Here is a 22618-nt window from a genome sequence, read left to right on the forward strand (position 1 = left end):
CGCCCTGTCACAAGAAATAAACCTTAATTTCCCTGGCAAACACAACTACCCTTTTAACGTGCAAATAGCGAGAGTGCAAGCGCTGTGATAATACTGCCGAAGAACTATGACCGTAAAACGCGGGCTTACGCACGAGGAAGACGGCACACAGGGTGGACTTTTAAAGACAACATTTGATGTCCACCGTTAAATCGATACTTTTTCATATTAATGAGACTGCATGAATTTGCACTTATCTCACCTCTTGCCGTTTCCCCGAAAGTCTCTTCAGTCAATTATCCCTGATGGGAATGTTACTCTTCTTCAGAGGCTGGCCTCTGCCTGTTTACATAGACGACACGTCTTAATAATACATGTTTTCACGGAGATAATCGATCAGTCTGGAGTAAACAAGAATGCCTGAGTAACTCTCACCTTGTAAACGGAAGATGTAGATTACTGATGCAAAAGGACGACTGAGTGTATAATGAAACTTAAATTTTAGAGACGGATTTGCTGGTGTTATTACTATTTTACACCGAAACCCATCACGTTAATGATGGGAACACCTGTTTATACTGCGATTCCGCCTGTTAAATGCATTATGCACTTTTAGTGATGAAGTGCATTTCAAATGTTTCAGCTATAAAATATTGATAATTAATCATGAATCAGTTAATTCGTTGCACAAAAACGACCATGCATTCTTGTCAAACTCACAGCGACCCTTTTTCAGATATTGATTCTGCAAAACTACAAAAATACAACTTAAATTAAACGCAGGGTGATTGTTACATTGACAAAAAGCTACTAAGTTTGTTTTACATTTGCGTATATTACATCTCAAAGAAAACATTTTAAATCAGTTACTGCGCAATGAAGGCGTGTATCAGAGGCTGGAGCCGGGTCTGCACGTCTGCTCTGCGTGTCTCTTTTCTCCCTCCTGCATCAAAACGCATCAAAGCAGCACTTCCGAAAGCATCGTCTCCCCATCTCCATCCCTCACCCTCCCCGTTGCGGGCCTTCCAGCTCGGCTACCTCCCTTTTTTCTGTAACACTTCCAGCAACTTTCGAGGAGACCGTTAAAGTTTACGCGCGCCAGATAGCAAAAATATACTCAAATAAAAACAAAAATTTACCTTAGAGTTAAACAGAGAAGTTGATTCTGATTCTAAAAGAAAGGGGGAAAAAGGTGTTCCTTATAATCACTGTCTTTCCATACAGATCGAGTTTGAGTTGAGATCCAACGGGTTTTGGCAGTGCAGCCTGACCACCGGAGCGCAGATGCGTATGCATGGATAGGTCCTGAAGTAGAATAGAAATCCATATTTGTGAGGCGAATCATGTATCTTCCAATGGACAGACCACGGGCCTCCTGTGTGAAACCAGCGGGCCCGCTGCAGGTGTGAGATGTGAGCTGTGGGAAGCTGTGCAGCCTCTGCAGCCTCCATGCGTCAACTGTTAAATGTAACATTTTAAAGGTGATTTTATTTCTGTTATTCATTCCTAAAATCCGTAGGATGGGACTCTCATTAGGGGAGAATAAGCAAGCATCAACACTTTTTTTCGCTGTCCATAAGCACACGGATCACTTAATAGATCATTAACCACCGATATGCTGCTGACATGGACGCTTTTTTACATCTCGTCTCTCCATTACAGCCCGTTATTACCGAAGGGGGAAAGCCGCCGCCAGGCCTGCCTGGATCTATTAGACGGTGGACTCGGGTTATATTAGAGAGCATTACAACCTAATGGGGCTGCCGCCGGGTCGGCCTCGCTGGGAAGAAGTTTTAAGTCGGCTGTGCTCGGCACGGCACGACTCGCTCAGGGCGCTGTTCAAGTTGGAGCTCAGGATTTAGAAGCTCGCCTGCAGGTGCAGGGAATTAACAGAGCACGATTGTAACTGGAATACTACCTGTACGTTTTTATATCTTGTGCTCGGGAAAGGGAATGCCTAGAATTTGAAGTTGAATGCAGCAGTATGTGGTTATCAGGCGCTTTGAGCCTGAAAATAAAAAGTGGGTAGCGTGTGAGTTGGCTTGAGATGTTATAAAGATTCCGGATAGTTGTGCATTATCGCTCGATAAAAGCTAAAATAAGGAATAAACAGGATCCAGAGTCGCCGTAAAGTGCACTGTAAAGTGCATTTTTCTTGGATCAATACATCCCGTTATTAGAATGTGCCTTTTGTCCAAAATAATAAAGACATAAGCCTGTGATGACTGATGATAATAATAATAATAATAATAATAATAATAATAATAATAATAATAACAATTCGCGTGTTTGGCTAAAAGCTTCCTCTTTTATCATCAATTCTTCTGGGGACTATATCAATTTAACTTTTAGCCTTAAGTCCAAGACTATTTTCAAAGACATAATAAAACAAACATAAACTACATCACATCGTGTTATTATGGGTTGTTAAATATGAGGGAGATTTATGACAGAAGTTTGATTCACAGTTCATCTATTGATACACTGCTACAGCTCAAAACTGATTAAGAATTTAAACTAAACAAATAAGCCCTTCATTATCGGATCTCATCTTTGGCAGCCTCCTCTTACATTCAGTCTGATCAATACGCTTTGGTCGCGGCTGTGCTCAACCGTGGATATGAGGTGGAAACGAAATGATAATCCAATCGATCCTACAAACGGACTCATTTACAAGCAGTTTCTTTTTGCAGGGAAGCGAGACATTTGCTCACACTCCCCTTTTTCCCCCTTCTTTCTTTCTCTGTTTTAGCAGACAATTAAAATAAAGACCAGATCAATGACGCTTGCATACATCCAGGGAAGATCTGACCCTATTTTGGCCAAACTACCTGTTAGAAAGTGAGAGTGTTAAAAATACACGCGTGGCAGCGAGCTTGTCGGAGACTCGCGTGACAGAAATGAATTGTTGTCAGTCATAATTGCATGATGTGACCTTTGAAAGGAGCAATTAGCGCGGAGATGACGATCCAAACGCAAATTAAAGGGAAATCTATAGCAGAAGCGTCATCCACAGCCTCGTCGGTTCGTGCGTTGCCCACGCAGGGGCAGCCTTGAGCCTGTTTTCTGGCGAATCCCCTGTTTTGATACTGCCCGGAGTAAGACAAACGGTGCGAGCCAAAAGCAGCCTGATGGGCGAGTAACAGAGTCAGAGCAAAGTAAACTCTGCTTTTACCAAACCGAAAGATATTTAATCCATTAATTTCATAATATAAAATACTGCAGTGGTATGTTTTTATTATTTTTTTAAACAATAAATTGGGATTAAAAAAAATCCATAAGTTTAAGTGCACCAGTATTGTCGCCAGTGAGAAGCAGATCTACATGTAAACCTTGAGACTTTATTGTGGTTCTTCGCTATAATGAACATTAACATGACGTATTTGTAGCTACAGCCTTAATACATTTAATATACAGTAAAGCTCCTGTGTGTGAAATTGCATGTGGCAGAAAAACAGTCACGATTTAACTTTTAAGGTCGCTTAGAAACTCATAACTGTGTTCTAACCTTGTGTTATCACCATGCTGCGTAATACAGGCTTGTATGTGACTGGTTATCTTTTGAGTTTTTGAAAGTTATAGACATGCAGCAAATAAAAATAAACAAGACAACATAAAACAATGATTGTTCCTGATCTCATTTTCAAGACAAATGAAGTTGTGTCTTGAACTATAATGCAGGAGCAGTGTCTGTGGTAAGTCCAATTTGTATTGTGCATCTGGAAACATCTGGAACAACTGTTAGGACTACCTCAGAAATCTGCCTGAAATTCAACGTTTGGTGTCATTCTAAGAGTGTTGGGACATAAAGTGGCAACTCTTTGACGTTTGTCTCATTTGAGACCGGGAATTGTGACATGACTGAAGACGAGGAGCAGCGCCTCACATCGAAGGCATTTCACTCCGCCACTTTCCTCCGTTCTTCTGCTTTTAGGGAAGTCGGTCAGCTGACTGTAGCTGTCAAGAGTGGATCGAGCGCCCTCCTCTCCTCCTTCTCTTCCTCTGTTTGAGCGCAGAGTCCAGCTCCCATTGGAGAACCGAGCTCGACGTCACCAGGCGATATTAGTATAAAGCGCCAGGCTGGCTTCAAGCGCAGTCTGCTGGATACCAGAGAGTGGAGAGAGTGAGAGAGGCGAGCCTTTAAATCTCTGCGGTGCAGAGCTGGAAAAGCTGCTTCTCAGCGAAAATCAGACGCCCTATTTACACCGCTTACTCGCTCCTTTTATTTTCCTGGGGAAAAAAGGGACTTACAACCAAGAAATTGCAACGAGGACTGGTGCCCGTCTCAGCGAATTAACGTGGTATTTCTTTTATTGTTATTATTTATGTTTTTTTCTTGTAAATGCACTTCTGCTGAAGGGACTCGGGTTTTACTTTTGCACTGAGACGCACAGCTTTCTACCTCCCGCCTGGTCTCTCTGCCAGATTATTCCAGCAGAAGTAGGCTATATGACGCAAACCGTGTGCAGAGCATTAGTCTGAAAGTTTTCCTCCACGACTTTTTTTTTCTTTTTTCCTTTTTTTCCACCAACCACACGCTGTTTCATGCTACAGCAAGTCAGTGCACAGCGGTGGAGGAGCCAAAAGAACTATTGCATGAAACAAGAAAGGAGAGAAGAGACGCTGATTAATAAGTCAGTTTTTGCGACGCTCGCCAACACTTTTGCATATCTGCAAAAGAGTCGCGACAACAACATGAGCGCAGAGCTGAGCATGGGGCCGGAGCTGCCCAGCAGCCCTCTGGCTCTGGAATATGTGAACGATTTTGACCTGATGAAGTTTGACGTGAAGAAGGAAGGCCTGGCCGGGCTGGATCGCAACGGGGTGCGCCAGTGTAACCGTCTCCAACCCCAAGGCTCTGTGTCTTCCACCCCTATCAGTACACCCTGCAGCTCGGTGCCCTCGTCGCCCAGCTTCAGCCCCACAGAGCAGAAAAACCACCTGGAGGAGCTGTACTGGATGCCGAACAACGGGTACCACCAGCAGATAGACCCGCAGACGCTAAGCCTGACCCCGGAGGACGCAGTGGAGGCCCTGATTGGAGCGACAGCTCACGGCCACCCTCCGCCTCCGCACGTCCAACAGCAGCTGCAGCAGCAAGGCGCTTTCGAGGGCTACAGGGGCCCGCATCACCACCACAGCCATCACGGCCACAGCCAGCAGCATCATCACCCCTATGCTGGGGGCATCCCGCACCACGCCGAGGAACTTTCCGGGCACCCGGGCGGACACAGCCACCCACATAGCCAGCATCATCATCACCACAGCCAAGACCCCGACAGCCCATCTCCGGTGTCCCCAGAGTCCCACCAGCCGCTGCACCATCACCGCCACCATCATCACCACCATCCACACGGCCACCTGAGCCAGTCAGCGGCGCACCACAGCTCCGGGGGCGGACTCAACGTGGAGGACCGTTTCTCCGACGAGCAGCTCGTATCCATGTCGGTGAGGGAGCTCAACAGACACCTACGGGGCTTCAGCAAGGACGAGGTCATCCGCCTCAAGCAGAAGAGGAGGACCCTGAAGAACCGGGGCTACGCTCAGTCCTGCCGGTTCAAGCGGGTGCAGCAGAAGCACGTGCTGGAGAACGAGAAGACGCAGCTGATGAACCAGGTGGAGCAGCTGAAGGCGGAGATCACCCGGCTGGCGAGGGAAAGGGACGCCTACAAACTCAAGTGTGAGAAACTGACGGGGTCGGGGGCCAATAACGGGTTCCGCGAGGCTGGCTCAACCAGTGACAACCCTTCATCACCAGAGTTTTTCATGTGAGTTGTCATAGCCTTTTTCTTGTGAACCCTCCAACTTACTCAACAAACTACCCCGACCCCCACTCCACCACCCCCCGACACCTTTACTTTCTGACTGACTTTGCTGATGAGCGAACGATAATAATCCACACCTCCCATACTGTTTGATTATACTAATAACGGTAACAATTATATTCATATTAGACGAATAATCCATCAGATAGTATTCTCATATATAATCATCTCACCATCCACGTGTCAACTGAGATACAAAGAGCAATGTAGAGTGTCCGATCAGTCGCAGCATCTTTGTAGATTAGTTGCTTGTAGTGAAGAGACTTTTGTTTTTCTTCTTCAAAGAAGAGGAGCGACTGATGAACTTTTTTTGTTTGTTCGTTTGTCTCTCATTTGAGGCTCCAGCTTTTGAATCACCTGTAAGTAGTGTGGGACGGCGACAAGGCAGTTGTATTTTTGCTGACATTCTTATGAACCAACAAGCAGGCCCGATCTCACAGCCTGCAACTCACGAGACTCACATTCGACAAGTGGGCCCGAAATCTGAAGAAAAAATTAACAAATAAATCTTTAAAAAAAAGAAAAAAACTGAAAAAAAAAAACGGGACACCACTTTATGCAAATTTATCTTCCGTCTACTAACCCGTCACGGGAGGGGACATTTTATGCAACATCTCATTGATTTATTGCCTGCTTGGTTATATTCGAATATATATTGAAAACAAAACAAAAAAAATCTGCATTAAATATTAATCCTGCATGCTGGACATGTACGGTAATAATTTCTATTTTGTACCTTCATCTTCTCGTGTATATTAAGAGCATGTTGTTGATCTGCGCTTTTTGGGGGGTGGGGGGTTAGAGAAATGCAGCGGGGACAGAACAGCAGGACTGGCGGTGCAGTATCATGGTGTGGGCTTCTTTTTCTTTTTGGGGGGGCTTGTAAATATTATGCAACCGCGAAAACTGCACAACAAGATTGAGGAGGCTGGTTTGTACTTCTTTCTGTGTGTTGTGTTTTTATTTCATTTGTTATGATTTTTTTTTTTTATCGTGTTGGGTATTGTTTGAAAGAGGAGTGCATTTGTTTTCCCAGTTGCATTTAAATACAGCAAAACTGTGTCAAGTGCACTTTTTTTGGATAATGATTTGCGAGTTTTTCATTTTGAATTTTGTGCAGACCCCCCTACAGGAAAGACATACTATGATGTAATACTGCAATAATATTAAAGGCAGGCCTCAGTGCGAACTTTTAAGAGTCGTATTTAGGACGCATGTTGTGTGAGGCAGAGGAGACAAGCATGTGACCACGATATTATTCAAACCAGATTACGCAGAGTTTATACTCCATTGCACCGAAGGCTGGATACCGCGTGTATTAACACTCTGCTATTTTCACACTCAGTGTAGCTTTTATGGCACATATTCAGTGGGGGGGAAAGGTGTTATCTGCATTTCTAAACAAATTAGAACTAAACAAGCCCAAATATTTTTCATCATAATTGGCAGCCACCTGTAGCGCCCCCCCCCCTCCTCCATTGGACCAGATGTTGATCATTTATATTTTACGCAATATTTAGAAAATTCACAGTTACGATTTAGATAACACGAATGTTTTTTATAGAAAGTTTGAATATTAATGTTCTATGTTTTTCCTGATTTTTTTTCTGCCGGTCAGTAAAAAAAGGGGATCCAGGTTGTGCAAAGTCTCAAAATGAAAACAATGTGTATGTTATGTAATACTTTTTTTTCCTTTGTTTTATTATTATTTGATGATTCTGGTTCTGCTGGCCAGATGCATAGTTAAAAGTTTTTATTTTAATGATTTAAATTAAACTGTCAGATCATATCGATTAAAGCATGGTGCTTGCATTGAAACTGTTGTTGAAAAGTCATGCATTTAACAATCTTTGGTTTGTTACTGATTCAACTGTGTTGAAATCGAACTGAAACTGCAGCAGCGGGTTGTTGTTTTGTTTTCACCAATTTCATGTACTTGGCGATGATGGGGATCAACTTTCAATCCTGTTTATATAAATAATAGTAACACTTAAATTTGAACTGTTCCATTCAGGCTGGTTTCTGTTTTGTCTCTTTTTGTTGTTTTTTGGAAGAAATTGTTTCCTATTTTGCTTATTAAAGTCATTGAAATGGCAATAATTACCTCTCAGACTTTTTTTTCTTTTCGTTTTCACATTTAAGGATCTGTGACAAAATCATTGTGTCATATAAACAACAGCATACTAGCGGCAATTAAAGCTGCCACGCAGTGTAACCACAGTAACAATATGAATCTTTAAAAAGTTTGCTAATGTCCTAAAAAACATTTTAAATATTTTTTTCCCCTTTAAGAGCTAATTTGCACTAATCAAGCCGTTTCCGTTTCATTTGCACCTTGCCTTCATTTTCATTTTCAGACGTAAAAACAAAGTGCAAACTTTGGATTAAAGCCCACTGGCATGCAGTGATTAGATCACCGGGTATGGCAGTTTATGTGCCGCTGCAGGGAGATTCCTATACACGCTGCTCTGCTGGCATGCTGACTTGTGCAGAAACCCCGCGCCGTAAAAGGAGATCTTTGACCTTGCAATATACCGGAGAAGAGATGAAAACCTCAAATTTACATTAAGTGTTACAATAATTTTCATTTTCGCCGTGCATGGCTTTGAATACACTCAAAGGCTAAATCTAACTGGTTCTTACACAATTTGAATCTTTAAAAAAAAAAACAGTCCGACCCTGTCGCCTAACGCGCTGAGCCAGGCCTCAGTTTCAAAATAATCCCCTGTGTGCGCCTGCGGGTGTGATATTTTTACGGTTAACGGTAATGGAATTTATTATTGCCATGTGTCAACACACTTGCGATGGCTCGGAAGTCTGTCTTCACTTCTGATTATTGCTGCATGCAAACACTTGAGCAAAATATACAATTCTGGTATTTTGTTGATTTGCCTTAAAACAAACTAAATAAATGAAAACACACTCGTGATTTTTAGGCGCAGTATATATACATATCAAAAGCACTGTCACTCTTCAATCTGCATGTCCTGACAGTATGATGATAGAAGCAGAGAAGTAGAAGAAGAAGGGAGTAAGTGTTGATCTGGTCCCGGTCTAGAGTTTCTGGTGTCAGAACATTATCTGCCCCATGTCTGCACATTCTCAAGGACAAAACCGCTAGGAAGGAATCAACCAATGAGACTCAAGGAAGGCAAGTCTAGTTTACATTCTCCCCTCTCTCGCCCTCTCTCTCTTTGGACAGCCACCAGCAGCCTGGGGGCATGAGTGCAACTGGGGTCAACCAGGAGAAAGAGGCCTTTAATATGTGATAATAATTGAACATAACAAAAATAAGTGAATAGGCTTATCTTTATCCCTATTCTTTTCTTCAGATTTTTCATAAACATCACTTCATGAGTGAGTCAGATCTAAACAGGTTATGTAAAGAATCATATTATGACTTCAGCACTCAAGATGTGCATGAAACTCAGCTGGATGCATGGAAAAGAAAAAGTGTGGAAGCGCTTGCTGAGACACACAGAGGGAAATAATCCAGCATTAATATCAAATACATGACGAAGTCGGCCAATTTCATCGCAGAAGCTTAAATTCTATTTCCACCATATGTATGATAAACCTCTGAAAAGCAATGCATCAATATTGGATGGCATGAAAAAAGCTGATCCTAAAAAATATTACGGCAATCTGATTTATGTCTAAAAAAATCTGAAAACCTGAGTACATTATTACACTATTTTTGCTGCGCTACCACTGGTCACATGATTCCTGACTGCATTTTATGTGCATTATTAACAATCTCAAAGGGAACTTTTTGTCATATTCTTGCCTGCAGAGAGTGATTTAAAATTTTGCGAAGAAGAGCGTCTTTCATTGGGGACTGCGTGTATTTCACAGAAATGTGTGATGATAAATTGGGGAGAGGATAAAAAAATATGAGCAAAAAAGGCAGAGGTTGAAACTATGAGAGCGCATCAGCATCATCCTCAGCTCAGCAGAAGAGCCAAGGACACAGGGACCTGGCGTACTGTAATGATTTTAGTCTCCAATCGCACATTCATGCCCCCCCACAGAGATCCTATCTGCATTCAGCCCGCTCTGCCAGCCTCCACCTTCAGCTCCTTGTATCCGTAGCGGCAGCAGCAAGCAGTCCGGGACAGCAGCCTCAATCATGGCATGCTTCTGTTCATCGCCTGGACCTCACAACATTTTTATGCTCCAGTCAGCTTCAGCAGGTCAGCTCCTTTTATAAGCTCTCCAAGCATTAGCCTCAACCCAGCTGCACGCATTTTAGAGCCTCTGAAGTGTGTGTGCACACTGCTGCTTCCTCTATGCAGACTTGAACTCAAACCATGAACTCATTTGCATCTTTCATCATTTAAAAAGAAAAGAGGGGATCTTTTTTTTTGTGCTAATTTTACCACACGCTGCTCAGCTGAGAGAACCACATTTAGTTATTTTTAATTACCACCAGCATAGCTCGAGCTTTGTATGTATTATCATGTTCATTAATTTAAATTTGGAATAAATCCCATTCCGATATATTGCTCACACACAGAGACACACATGTGCACAAGCAGTCTAGCCCACTTCCACACTAGCAGTCCATTCACTGTAATTGGAAGTTACTTTGCTGCTACTCTAAATCACAGTGATTTCCTGGGAAATTACAGCAGACTATTTTCAAGGGGCACCCACGCACACACACACATGCAAAAGAGCATTAACCAGTTACTGAGACTGTTTTTGGATGTGTTAGTATTTACCTACCAATACAAACACATTGAGAATAGGGGATGAAAGAAATATGTTGTTTCATCTCTCTATTTTCTGCTTTCCTCTTTAGCGTTGAGTGTTGTCAGATTCTTCTTGGCACTGGAAATGTTTGCTTTCTTCCCAAATATGCTGAGGGGATCTCCCAGTTACATCAGTACACTGGACGCGAGTCAGTGGCAATCAGTCTTCAGCATCTTCTCCTCATCTCTCCCTCATCTCCCTCATCATCCTTCCTTCATCTACTCCCCCCTTCAGTCCTCGGCCGAGGCCAGCCAAGTCTGGAGTTCAGATAGCGACAGCGTCACAGCATCTGTTATTCATCTTCAGCATGTTACGCATCATGCACGCAAACACAAAAACACACACGGATGCACATTCTTAAATAATAACATACACACACACACATTACATCATTCTCCTGGTGGATATCACACAGATTGGTGCAGGTAGTATAAATATATTTCCTTATGTCATGTGATCCAGTACATGCACACACACAGACGCACATAGAAATGAGCTAAATTACAAATATGACAGACACTTGACACAAAATATGGGCTTTCCAAATACTTCCACATTCACGCTGTGCTGTTATTACACCAACTTAAATGATAATACGTCAAAAGGCTCAATTTTCACCTGACTGTAGATGGGAAAGAGCTACTTTTTTCCGCTGACCTCGTCAACCACACTCTCGTTGTGATGAATTTGTACCTTCATGGTCACAACCAGTCAATGGTCTTTATGATGGATACCTATAGCCATGGCCACAGTGAGTCGATGAAAGTGACCCATGTGTACATCTCTGCTTCCGGGATGTGAAACCCAATTCCGGGTGGGATTGATCCATGTCTGGCCACTGCGGGGATAAGGCCAGAGGGAGAAGATAAGAGCAGACAAAGAGCAGTCAATGATACGTTTGACCATCAACCTCTACTGCAAACAGGATGCTGTAGTAACTTTTAAAGGTATACAGACCGCATGTCACCAGGTCATGTAAAAGGAACTTGCTGCTGTTTAAGTGCTGCTGGCTGAAAAGCACTGGTGGAGGAAGCATTCAACCTTCTCCACGTAAGTCGTAAATGCCACTTATTTGAGCATATTAGTAAAAAACAAAACACGTAAGTATAAAACTTGTATGGATTCCTAATGCTATAAATCTTGTGCTTATTTTGTGCTTAAATACTGATTATTCACAATATTGATTACTGAGTTTTAAACCAGTGATTAGACAAAATAAGCTATTTAAAAACATCATCTCAGGCCCCAGGAAACTGATTTCTACCAATCAATAGAACAAGCTAAAGAAAAAAATCAAAAACAAATCCTTTGAGAAATGGGTAGCAGTCAGCTAATTCTACAGAGAACAAGCTCTGTGTCTGTGTTGTGCATGTCGACTGTATCATCTCCACCTTATGTACTGTGCTCTGGCCTGTTGTCGCCCCAAGATGTGAGGTAAATAATTGAATGGATCCATTAATAAATAAAGTGCAGGGGGTGGTGGGGAGGGGGGATGAGGGCGAGAAGCGAGACGGGAGAGACAGGTCACTCATTTTTACAATCACTGTTCGGGGGAGTGGCATGGCTGCACACGCGCTGCCACTTCTCCCTCTCTCTCTGTGTTCTCTTTCTCTCTAGCAGGTGTCTGGACGTAACGAGAACTAGCGATACTGAACTGTGACCCAAAGCTGGGAGCAGGATGTAGCATTTCAGCACATTTCCTCTCCGATCCACCGGGACAAGCCTACTTCCTGTAAAACAGGTGGAGGGAGGTAACATGGAGCCGCCCCCACAGATCAAACCAAGCCTATTTGAGCCCAGCCAACCTATTTTCCAGTATGCACCGGTAAATTCCAGCTGGTACTGGTTATTTATATATGTTATAAAACACTATTTAATGTAAAAACCTGCCAAGGGAGCAGCAACTGGAAAGGTGAATATGAAGCTGTGGTTTTGAACCATATAGAATTTTAAGGGTATAATTATCAGCTACTGAGAGGCTGTAGTAGTTTGTTGAAAGTGTATGTTTCCTGTTACAGTAGCTGCCTTTTTTGGCAATATTTCTATCCTAACCTAGTCCTGCTCTCTAAGTATACCACCACTGCACCACAGTTTTGTGTTTGTTACTACCTCTGCATGTCTGTTGTGTGAGAAATAAAGATGTTTGCAAAGATGCAAACCGGGGCAAACTGTCCAAGCTCTGCAGAAACCAGTCATTAAAAATAACATCACATTTCATACTTGCCCAGTAAGTATTTTTCTTTCTGTCTTTACTAATTCCACACTAATGCCTTCTACTTTCTCTCTAACCCATTCACCTCATTCTCGCATTTGCTTTCTTGCTTTTACCCTTGTTTTCTCTTTCGCTTGGCCTTCTTTTTTATTTTACAGCCTGATCTCTATTTAGATTTCCTCGTTTGGAGTTGCCACAACGCTCCCCGCTGCCAACATCTGTAAGTGGTTTGCAGGCAAGAGACACTATGGAAAAACATCAAAAAAATAAAAAAAGGGCATAATGGGTCTCCTCTACTAGGGTTAGAGAGAACAGAGGCTGTGAGAAGGACACAAACTGCACTGAGATCATGCACAGAAGAAGGCGGCTGGCTGTGCTCTGTCTCACTGAGGGTATGTATGAAGACAGCTGTGGAGCGACATGTCTGAATCACTGTGAAGCATTACAACTGTGTAATAGTGCCGGCAATAAATGCATACCTGCTCATAGAGTACTGTAGCTTATAGTGGGTGGAAGTTCTTGGGACCCCACAGTTGGGGGTTTACTGCGGATTGACCTCAATCACGTGTCAGGTTTTAGGCAGATTGGACTTAAGCTGCAGCACTTTTAAAGAGATTATGTTATTGTAAGCGATTAGGGGAAGTAGATACATTGAAGGGAGCTAATGAGGGGTTTCTCCCCTCCCCAGCTGCCAGCCTAATTCAGTGCTCACTGTCCTGTTGATAATACACACTACAATAGTATTACTGTGGCATTAGGGGCTTTACAATGTTGTGGCACTGAGAGCTACTCTGTTGACAGTGTGGTAGGTGTTCAGAGCGTTGTTTATCGCATCGCTATAACAGTCTATAGTGTTTTTCATGAGCATGTGGCTGCTCTTTATACATATGTGTTTGGGGGAAAGGGGCGGGGGGGGCTTTGTGTGTACAGTAGGGTCTCATTAGGTAATGAGGATGATTACGCTGCATTAGGTGGTGGAGAAGAGAGGCAACAGCCACAGGGTGGGAGGGGAGAAGGAACATGTGTCTGTGATTTGCGGCATAAGCACATACCATTTAATTGACACAAGCTCACTGTGTCTCCTGATTGGTGCAGAGCTGTCCTCTCCATGTCTGCTTGGCCCTCTCTGTCCTTGACTCGGAGGGCAGAGAGACAGATGTGGTGTGAAAGGGGCGGAGTAGGGGAATTCAGTGAATGTGGAAAGGTACTGGGCTGAAAGTCGGTTGCAGTTAGAGGTAGAGTGGAATATTGGACATGTCTCACTGCTCTGTAGGGCAATCTGCTGCAACCATGAAAGGCAACTGTGATATTGCGCAACTGATGCTATATAACTCCTCTAAAGGAAGAAGCAGAGACTACCAGAGTATTTCCCCAATACTAAGGGGGCATTTGGCTGAATGTGTGAAGACAGGCTTCCCTTTGCATGGAGCTGCCCTCTCTACTCCCCTTCTATAAGTAGGCAGGTATTTTTACCCTGGATAAAGTGCTGACCCAGTCTCAGGTAATTACACCCCTATTGGGCTTTGGCACAGACAAGTCAGGGCGGTGCTGAGTGCACCTTACACCCCGGCGACGGGTAAACCACACTTATCTCACTATTTACAAGCAAGTATAGAGCCTTGCTCCACATGAGAGACAGGGAGGAGGGCATACCTTGGCAAAGACAGGAAACCTTTCCCCTGGAAGCAGCCGACTGACATCCCATCCCCCATTAAACAACACAAAACGGGACACAAAAGCAATGAAACTATATTCCATATTTATGCAGAGGTTGTAATCAGAGTAACAACAGAAGAAACATGTATACTGCCTAACTGAGGGATCCTGGCAATATTGTGCCAGTGTGTGGCACATTTCCTGGCAAAGATTCAATCCAGTAATCCCTAAGAGGGTTAGGCATGCTCTAATCACTTCTAACATAATAAAGCCGAATGTTCATGAATGATGGATATCTTTCTTGGAAGCAACAGAACAACAAAAGGAAAAAAACAATGCTTCTATTAACATGTCAAGGTGTGATGATATCTCTAAATGTCACGAGGAGCATGATACTGGCTGTTTTTTAGACAGAGCTGTTAATAACAGTATGAAGTATGAAGGAAGTTCAGGTCTGCAGACTGGCACAATGCCAACAGAACCTGGAGGCATTTGGACCAAATTCAGGCTCATCTTTATGCTGAACTACAAATAATAATCCTTAATAACCAAGGTTATAATTAAATATGAAAGCTATAGTGACTGAATAGGGTGCACACTGATATATTTTTGTCCTTGTTTTGGCACATTAACAGGTTGCAACTTGCTCATTTGATAAGTTGGCTTTCTACAGATAGTTGCAGAGACCTAAAAGAATCAGAAAGGTAAAGCTTACATTCACAAGCTTCTACAGTTTCCAGGTAAATCTGCTTTATATAACAACTCTGAACTTCTTTCTTTGTTTTGCAGTCGTACATTCTCAAAACAAGGCAACCTTTGCAGTCAACTTGTAAATTGATAAAATGGAGAAAAAAACATTAAAACACCGGCATCAGGATGAGAAAGATTAGTTTTTTTCTTATGCCTCAAAGGTTATGGTCTTAATCAGACTACATAAAACTTTCAAGCAACTGTTTTACACTAGTGTCTACTATGATTGCTTGTTGCATAAAAGCTAAACTAAAATGATGACGGTACAAAAAGACTAAGCAGCACAGGATAAAGTAATTCCTTGTCTTGTCTGAAACATTGTTTAGAAGATAATATTCGTAATTCTTAACCTTTATTTTATGCATAGCAATCAACATGCCTCCAAGAGAAGATCTGCATCAGAACCAGTGAACATGTGCTCTTCAGAGTGTCTTTGAATAAAACGGGGGATCTTTACAAGACACTTTCTCTAGTATCTATATATCTTCTCTCCAATTAAATGCAAGTTCTATGGAAACTATGTGCTGTGTGTTGCTAGGCAAGGAAGAGACTAAGGGAAATGGCTGTGGTCAGACCATAGTCCTTGAAAGAGGAGGGAAGTGCCAAGCAAGGAGAAGAAGACGGAGAGGGAGAAAAGAAAAACGAAAAAGAGCTTTCTGAATTTGAATGATTTACCTATAAACGCACACATATGTGCATGCTCATGCACACACAAAACGCACACGCAGAGACATGCACATGCACAAACACATGCATGCACTCTGGCAGCTGAGGTGCTGTGTGTAATAATACACTGATGGGAATGTGCCACTGCACGTTAATTCTCCCTTCACGCTTGCGTTGAGGAACACAGAGCCTCTAATTGATGCTAAAACAAACTGCTGACCCAAACTCAGGATGAAGGTCTGTCACTGATGCACACAGAGAAACACACACTCCTGCCTGCACAAACTATGAAGTGTACTGTTTGCACCCCAAATTCACAAAAAGTGAACATGCACAACTCCGATGGAACAAATCTGAGGTTCCTAAACTGTCACACACTTTTGCGTTCTATAAGAGGCTTATAGGTTCAGAGCTTGAAAGTCATCCACCACATGAACAAGAATAAGATGCCTAGGTGGCAATCTGCAATGTCCTTGGATTTCTGGAGGCACATCTGGGAGTCTGTGTGCACGCTTGCATTAGGAGTACCTTCTGGAGGGTGGTGGGGGGGCCTTGAGAAAGTAAACTCTACTCATCCTTTTCACATTCAAATACAGTCATACACACATACACACATGACGCCCCTAAAGGAAGCTCCAGAGAGGCACAACGAAGCCTTTGTGCGGGCCAGATTTCTCATGTCTCCCCGCTCCAGCACACAGATAGATCATCTGAGTATAGCCCTCTGTCTGAAGGGCAAGTGCATGCACGCCTCAGAGACAGAAAGAGGGAGGGAGAAAGACAGTGGAAGAGTGCGAAAAAAAGTTACAACCCAAATCACTTCTTTCCTTTCTCTTTTAATACTTTCCCCCCTTGTCTCTTGTCTCCCACATCTTTCCCCCTCTTTCTCCCACTCCCTCCATACCCTCCCTCTCTCTCCGCAGAGGAATCCAGTCTCTCCACTGGGATTGGAGCTCTTTGAAGGTGATCCAGAACTGTACTGCTTGCTGCCTCTGCTCTCCTCCCTCTCTGCCCTACCTCCCTCACCCTCCACCCTCCGCTCCCACCCCTTAGCCCTCAGGGGGCCTGGATCCTGCTCAACCAAGAGCAGCCTTGCTCCAAATCCAGGCCCGGGCTTAGCACTCCTGCCGCAGGCCTTGCTCACTGTCCCGCTGCACCACAGAGAAACAGAGAGGTGGGAGGCCTGAGGAGACACGACCATGGGAGGGTGGGAGAAGGGGGAAAGGAGGCGTTGGGAGAAACAAGGCACGTGTGTTTGGTCACATTCACATTTGGCATTTTGGAGAAAGAGATTGGGAAGGAGATGTAATTGTAACTCTCCCTCCTTCCCAAATGTCTCTCTTTTTTCCTCCTCTCCTTCACATAACTGTTTATTTTCCTTTTCATTTCATCCTTACGCTCCCTCCCTTTTTCCATCCCACTTCCCCTGTTCCCTCCATCCCAAGGGCAAGCTCTTCACAGACTCGTCAGACTGGTTTCTTTGGCACACCTCGCGCACACAAACACACACTTTTGGATGCCAACGTACGTTCAGACACACAGCTCTTCACTTTAACAGAGGGTCCGTTACTCAATTTCTCAGAACTGAGAAGGAAAAGACAGAGAATGACAAACAGACAGAAAAAAAGAAAAAGAAAAGGGAGGCCGATAAAGAGAGGGAGTGAACTGGAGGGATGTGCATTCCTTTGGCTTGCCTGGCTCGGGAGCACAGGAGACGTGTTGCTGGCTGTTCGGTTTATTATCCCCAAGCCATATGGGTTGGCAAGCTTTTGGGGTGTGGTGGGATTCATGTGTGTTTGTGTGTGAGCAGGGTAAGGCAGCAAGTGTGATTATACCTACAATATGTCTTTTATCACCTGCAGTATGCATCTGTGTGTAGTCTAGGCCACAATAACCTAAGGAACCACATTTTCAGCTTAGAGCTTTCACTAAAACATTGAGAGTTTCCAGCACATTTCAGCCTACATAACAATACACCACACATGCACACGCGAGTAAATTTATACAAGCTGATTATTTCAGTCATTTGTGGTTTAAATTGTAACTTAATGATAATCACATGATGGTATGGTATCACGCAGTGTGTTTTAATACTGCTTCATTTAAGATTCAAGTATATTTAGATTTATTGCAACTGGGATCTTGTTTTTACTGCTGTGGCCATCATTTATATCATCGGTTGTATTACGCTGTAAAATGTCGGGAGAAATTGGGGTCATCGTCCTTTCGTGCAATTAACTAGTCTGCTTGGTTTAGGTGAAAGTTCTGCCTGGATGGAGCTTACACACGCTCACTGTGAATTCACCGTACAACTACCTACACTATCCTCACATGCATGCAATCAGACATTACGTGGATTTCAGAGCTGGCTTCAAGATTGAAGCTGATTTGTAAAACTAATTCCTACAAAGAGCAGTTTAGGCATTTACTGATCATCTTTGTTTACTTTAAACGTCTAGGTAGGTTGAAGCATTTAAGAGATCAGTATGATCAACTGACTGCCCGTGCTAAAGTTCTAGTTTTGACTTTCTGTGCTTTGGTTCCAATCTGGGAATCCATCAGCTAGTTTGTTGACTCAGTTCGATTTCAGAAAACACAACCCCTCTTTCACTCTTCATATGGACTCTTTGCCTTCATGCAACCAGAGCCTACTCAAACATAACCGGTCAACAGATCTCAAACTACAAGCAGACTACAAAGGAAAGCTTCCCTTAGATATAAAAAAGTTCACTGTCATTTTCTTTGCTGTTCTGTTTTTTAGCCATTTGGCTGAAAATGACCAGTCTTGTTCTGCAGCAGGTCACGGTTAGTCAAAAAGCAAATACGCTGTGTTGCCTATGGCTGCTTCAGAAGAAAAGGCACTTGAGGCTTATATCAATTATTTCAATATCTCACTGATGTTTCAAGTACAATATCATATACATTTAAAACCAGAACACTAATAATAAAAATTCCTACATGGTTTGATATCGACTGACTGCAAATAGAAGGAATGGCTAATGCCAACGTCAAGACCAGAGTAGGCTAGAGTAAACCAGTGCAACGTCACAAGAGTCAGCAGCATGTGTGTGTGTTTGTGTCTGTGTGTACGTGTGTGAAGAAGGCACAAGCTATCTATAGCCTGTGTATCCCTGGGGATTTGAGTCTTAAACTCCATATTCATGACACATCACTGTGGGGATTAGAAGGGCATCATCAGATAGAGGGGCTTACGTCAGCGGACACACACACACGCTCACACTCAGAAAATAACAGACACACTCTCAGCATCAGTCTCACCCAGGAAAGCACAGCATACACACTGTCCAGGAAGCTCTTTACTTATTTCTGAAGGAAGTGCCTTTCTTTCACACGTGCACATTATAAACCATTGAGAAGACAGAGAGGACTCTTCTCTACATCTACAGCTCACTGGGTATGGCAGCGTTACCAGAATGACTGCTCTGTTTCACTAACCCAAATAGTTCGCTGTTAATTCGAGCAGCGATTATTTGCCTATTTGAAACTAAAAGCATCTAGTGTTCGACTAGCGATGCCAATTTAAACACTCTGAGTTGGACCGGGGAGTGCAAATTGTTGAGAAGAGAACAAACCAAAATGTGTGAGAGGAGACGGAGGTGGGGCCGTGCAGGGGAGTTGATTAAGGCCAAACCACGTGGAAGTCGATCTGCAGGGGAGGCGGAGAGGGAGGGGGCGTTAGCGCAGGCAGCACGGGTCTGTGTTGTGATTGTTTGTTCATGGCTGCGTGTGCATCCATGTGTGTGTGTTCTTATCTCTTCTGGTCCACAGCAGCAGGAGCATCAGAGGAAGCGTGGCCTTTCCTTCCTGTGCCTTTCACACTGTCACAACACACATGAGCCATAAAACGCTCCATCCAACATATAGAGAGGAAAGACAGCACGAGAGGCAGACGGGTTAGCCAGCGAGTGGAGAACATGTGTGCAGGATTTATGGTGTACAGCACATGTCATTTAATTGACACAATGGCCCTTTTCTGTTTCTGAGAAGAAACACAGAGCCATTTGAGGGCAGGGTTTAAGAAAGAGCTGAGGTGAATGAGGAGGAAAAGTGGCAGTTGCAGCAGTAGAGGGTACTGGGACAGTGGATGTTCAGTATGGGCTGGTTCACTCCACAGGGGAGCTGAGGAAGGACACCTCTCTACCCTATATTCTGCACCTGGCATTCGACTCTGGCAGCCAGCCATTCGCCCGTTCCCCCATTTCACCCTGTGCTACAACCCATCCATTTCTCAGCAAACATCTAAGTCATCCTTCTCAGTCAGTTACACAGTGGTGGGTAGCACTATCACTCACTGACTGCAATGCACACTGAAGCCAGGGAGGCTGAAAAATCAAATAACTGAGCTGATATTTGTATGTTTAAATGATCATTTCATGGTAATTATCCCATGTTTGACCTAATTACGTATTATTTATTACTCTTTGAATGAATAACATCATCATCATCAAGAGAAACAGTGTGGTTGCTTTTACCTGACTGCAGTGTATGGTAATTCAACATGCATTTGACGTCAGTCTGAACCGCTGAGGATGTTTTTCCTAAAAAAAATTTGTTAGAAAAAATGATCTAAAAGATGAAAAGTTTGTCTCACCTCCAATTATGACATTCACTAATCCATTTCTTTAGGGAAACATTGTTGAGGTCATGTTTCCTTTTTCAGACTTCACCTTTTTTGCACTAATCTAATGTCGAGCTACAAACAGGAAAGGCTTGCAAATTATATATAACGTCTCCCCCAATCACACCAATACGTTTGATTTAAAAAGGCCAAGACTTTGTGATCTACTGTCTTTAAACTATCAAATCACCAGCATCAGGCTTAAAAGTGGGCAGGTCTGAAGCCTGAAGATGGCTCTTCTGTGTAGAACAGCTGTGCCCTGAATCAACATAACCCTGAGAAGGGGCACAAAAATAAATAAGTCCAGAAACCACTTGGTAGAAACTTCTCCAACTGTCTATTGAAGCAAAGTCCACCTGCTCACTCCATATCTATTTAGGTCTTGCATCAACATAAATTGCAAAAAGTGGTACTCACATAATCTGTGCAGTAAGTTTGGTACAACGCTCACAGGTGAGGCTTGGCACTGACTATGGGTCCTTAAAGTTGACTTTCTTTTCATTGCTGTATTTCAAATGAAAGCATACAATAAAACATCTTTTAAGTTTAAATGTCACAAAATCTTTATATCTGTATTGTTATCTTACAAATTAAACATTAGTTTTAATAAAATACCTATATCACTGTATTATTTAGTGTTATTAATGTTAGAGCCTGGGTTAAATGTTCTAAAATATGAAAGCCTTGTTTCAAAGAAGCATTCATGGAAAGGAGGCCATGTAAGAACATCCACCAAAGTGGTATTCACACATCCATAATGTGAAAGCGATGGTGTGATAGTGGAGCACCAGTGAATCCCACGAGAGTGAAGAAATACTGCTCTGACCCATGTGCTGTTTGTACTGAAATGAACTCACTTTATTACACTTTAGTATACCTCGCTAATACTAGGTTGGAACCAACTTCTGGCTTCAAAACTACCAAAACTGCCTTAAATCTTCATGATTCAACAAGGTGCTGGAAACATTCCTCACAGGTCCTTATTGATACAACAGCATCATACAGTTGCTGAAGATTTTTCTGCCACACATCCATTATGCGTATCTCCCGTTCCACCAAATCCCAAAGGTGCTCTACTGGATTAAGTACAGTGAACTCCTTGTCATGTTCAAGAAACCAGTTTGAGATCATTTGAGCTCTGTGACATGGTGTGCGAAAGCCAACAGAAGATGGGCACACTGTGATCATAATGTAATGGACACCACCAGCGCCCGCCAGCGCCCGCCTGAAACATTGATACAAGGTAGGGTGGATCCATGCTTTCATGTTGTTCACACCCTACCATCCAAATGTCACAGCAAGAATCAAGACTAATCAGATCAAACAATGTTTTTCCAGTCTTCTGTTGCCCCATTTTGGTGAGCTTGTGGAAACTGTAGCCTCAGTTTCCTGTTCTTAGATGACAGCAGTGGAAGCCAGTGTGGCTTTCTGGTGCATTCACAGATGCTCTTCTGCATACCTTGGCTGTAATGAGTGGTTCTTTGGGTTCCTGTTGCCTTTCTATTAACTAGAAGCAATCTGGCCGTTCTCCTCTGATCTCTGGCATCAACAAGTTAATGTCCCCATGAGAAGTGCCCCTAACTGGATATTTTTTTCTTTTTCAGACCATTCTCTGTAAACAGTAAAATGGTTGTGTGGGAAAATCCCAGCAGATCTCTGAAATATACACACCAGCCCATCTGACATCATCTGACAGGTTGGGTCGCCTTATCTACATACCTAAATGGATTGCTGCCATATGATTGGCCGATCAGACATCTGTATTAGTGAGCAGCTGAACACGTGGACCTAATAAAGTGGCTAGTGAATGTACAGCCATTGTTTTTACTGAATATGCTTCCATAAGAAAATCCCAGCACAGAACATATAAAGCAGTGGGAAATGAGGGCAAAATGTGTACTCAGGTGGTGTTTTGCTGTGCGCGCGCGCACACACACACACACACACACACACACACACACACACATATAAACACTCTCTTTCCATAGAGTAGTGAGGTGGGAATGGTGCCAAACCAACACTTCATTTCAATTTCAAATCCGAGGCCTGACTTTGACCTTTCAGCACAAAACTAGTTATAGACTCACTCTCAGCTTCTTTCTCTCTTCCCACCCGTTATGCTGCTTTTCAACACAC

At 43.2% G+C, this 22618-nt stretch overlaps 1 protein-coding gene and 1 long non-coding RNA gene across 10 annotated transcripts in view; one reads left to right on the forward strand and one right to left on the reverse strand.

The window, feature by feature from the left end:
* Window positions 1-22618, reverse strand: part of LOC102082279 (uncharacterized) — a 54918-nt gene that overhangs the window by 9638 nt on the left and 22662 nt on the right. For 7 of the 9 annotated variants that reach the window (XR_001224843.3, XR_003215579.1, XR_003215577.1 and 4 more), the window contains exon 1: window positions 242-2194. The exons of 1 other annotated variant lie outside the window; for it this stretch is intronic. This is a non-coding gene — a long non-coding RNA (uncharacterized LOC102082279). Of the gene's footprint in view, window positions 1-241; window positions 2195-22618 lie in introns of those variants that run through there. One more of the 9 variants, XR_001224842.3, reaches the window with a different exon arrangement.
* On the forward strand, window positions 4065-7901 carry mafba (MAF bZIP transcription factor Ba). The gene has a single exon (XM_005448816.4). It carries the CDS (start codon window positions 4525-4527, stop codon window positions 5749-5751), a length of 1227 nt encoding a protein of 408 aa, XP_005448873.1. The 5' UTR covers window positions 4065-4524; the 3' UTR covers window positions 5752-7901.

This window comes from Oreochromis niloticus, linkage group LG20 (genome assembly GCF_001858045.2).
Source record: "Oreochromis niloticus isolate F11D_XX linkage group LG20, O_niloticus_UMD_NMBU, whole genome shotgun sequence".
Taxonomy (NCBI): Eukaryota; Metazoa; Chordata; class Actinopteri; order Cichliformes; family Cichlidae; genus Oreochromis; species Oreochromis niloticus.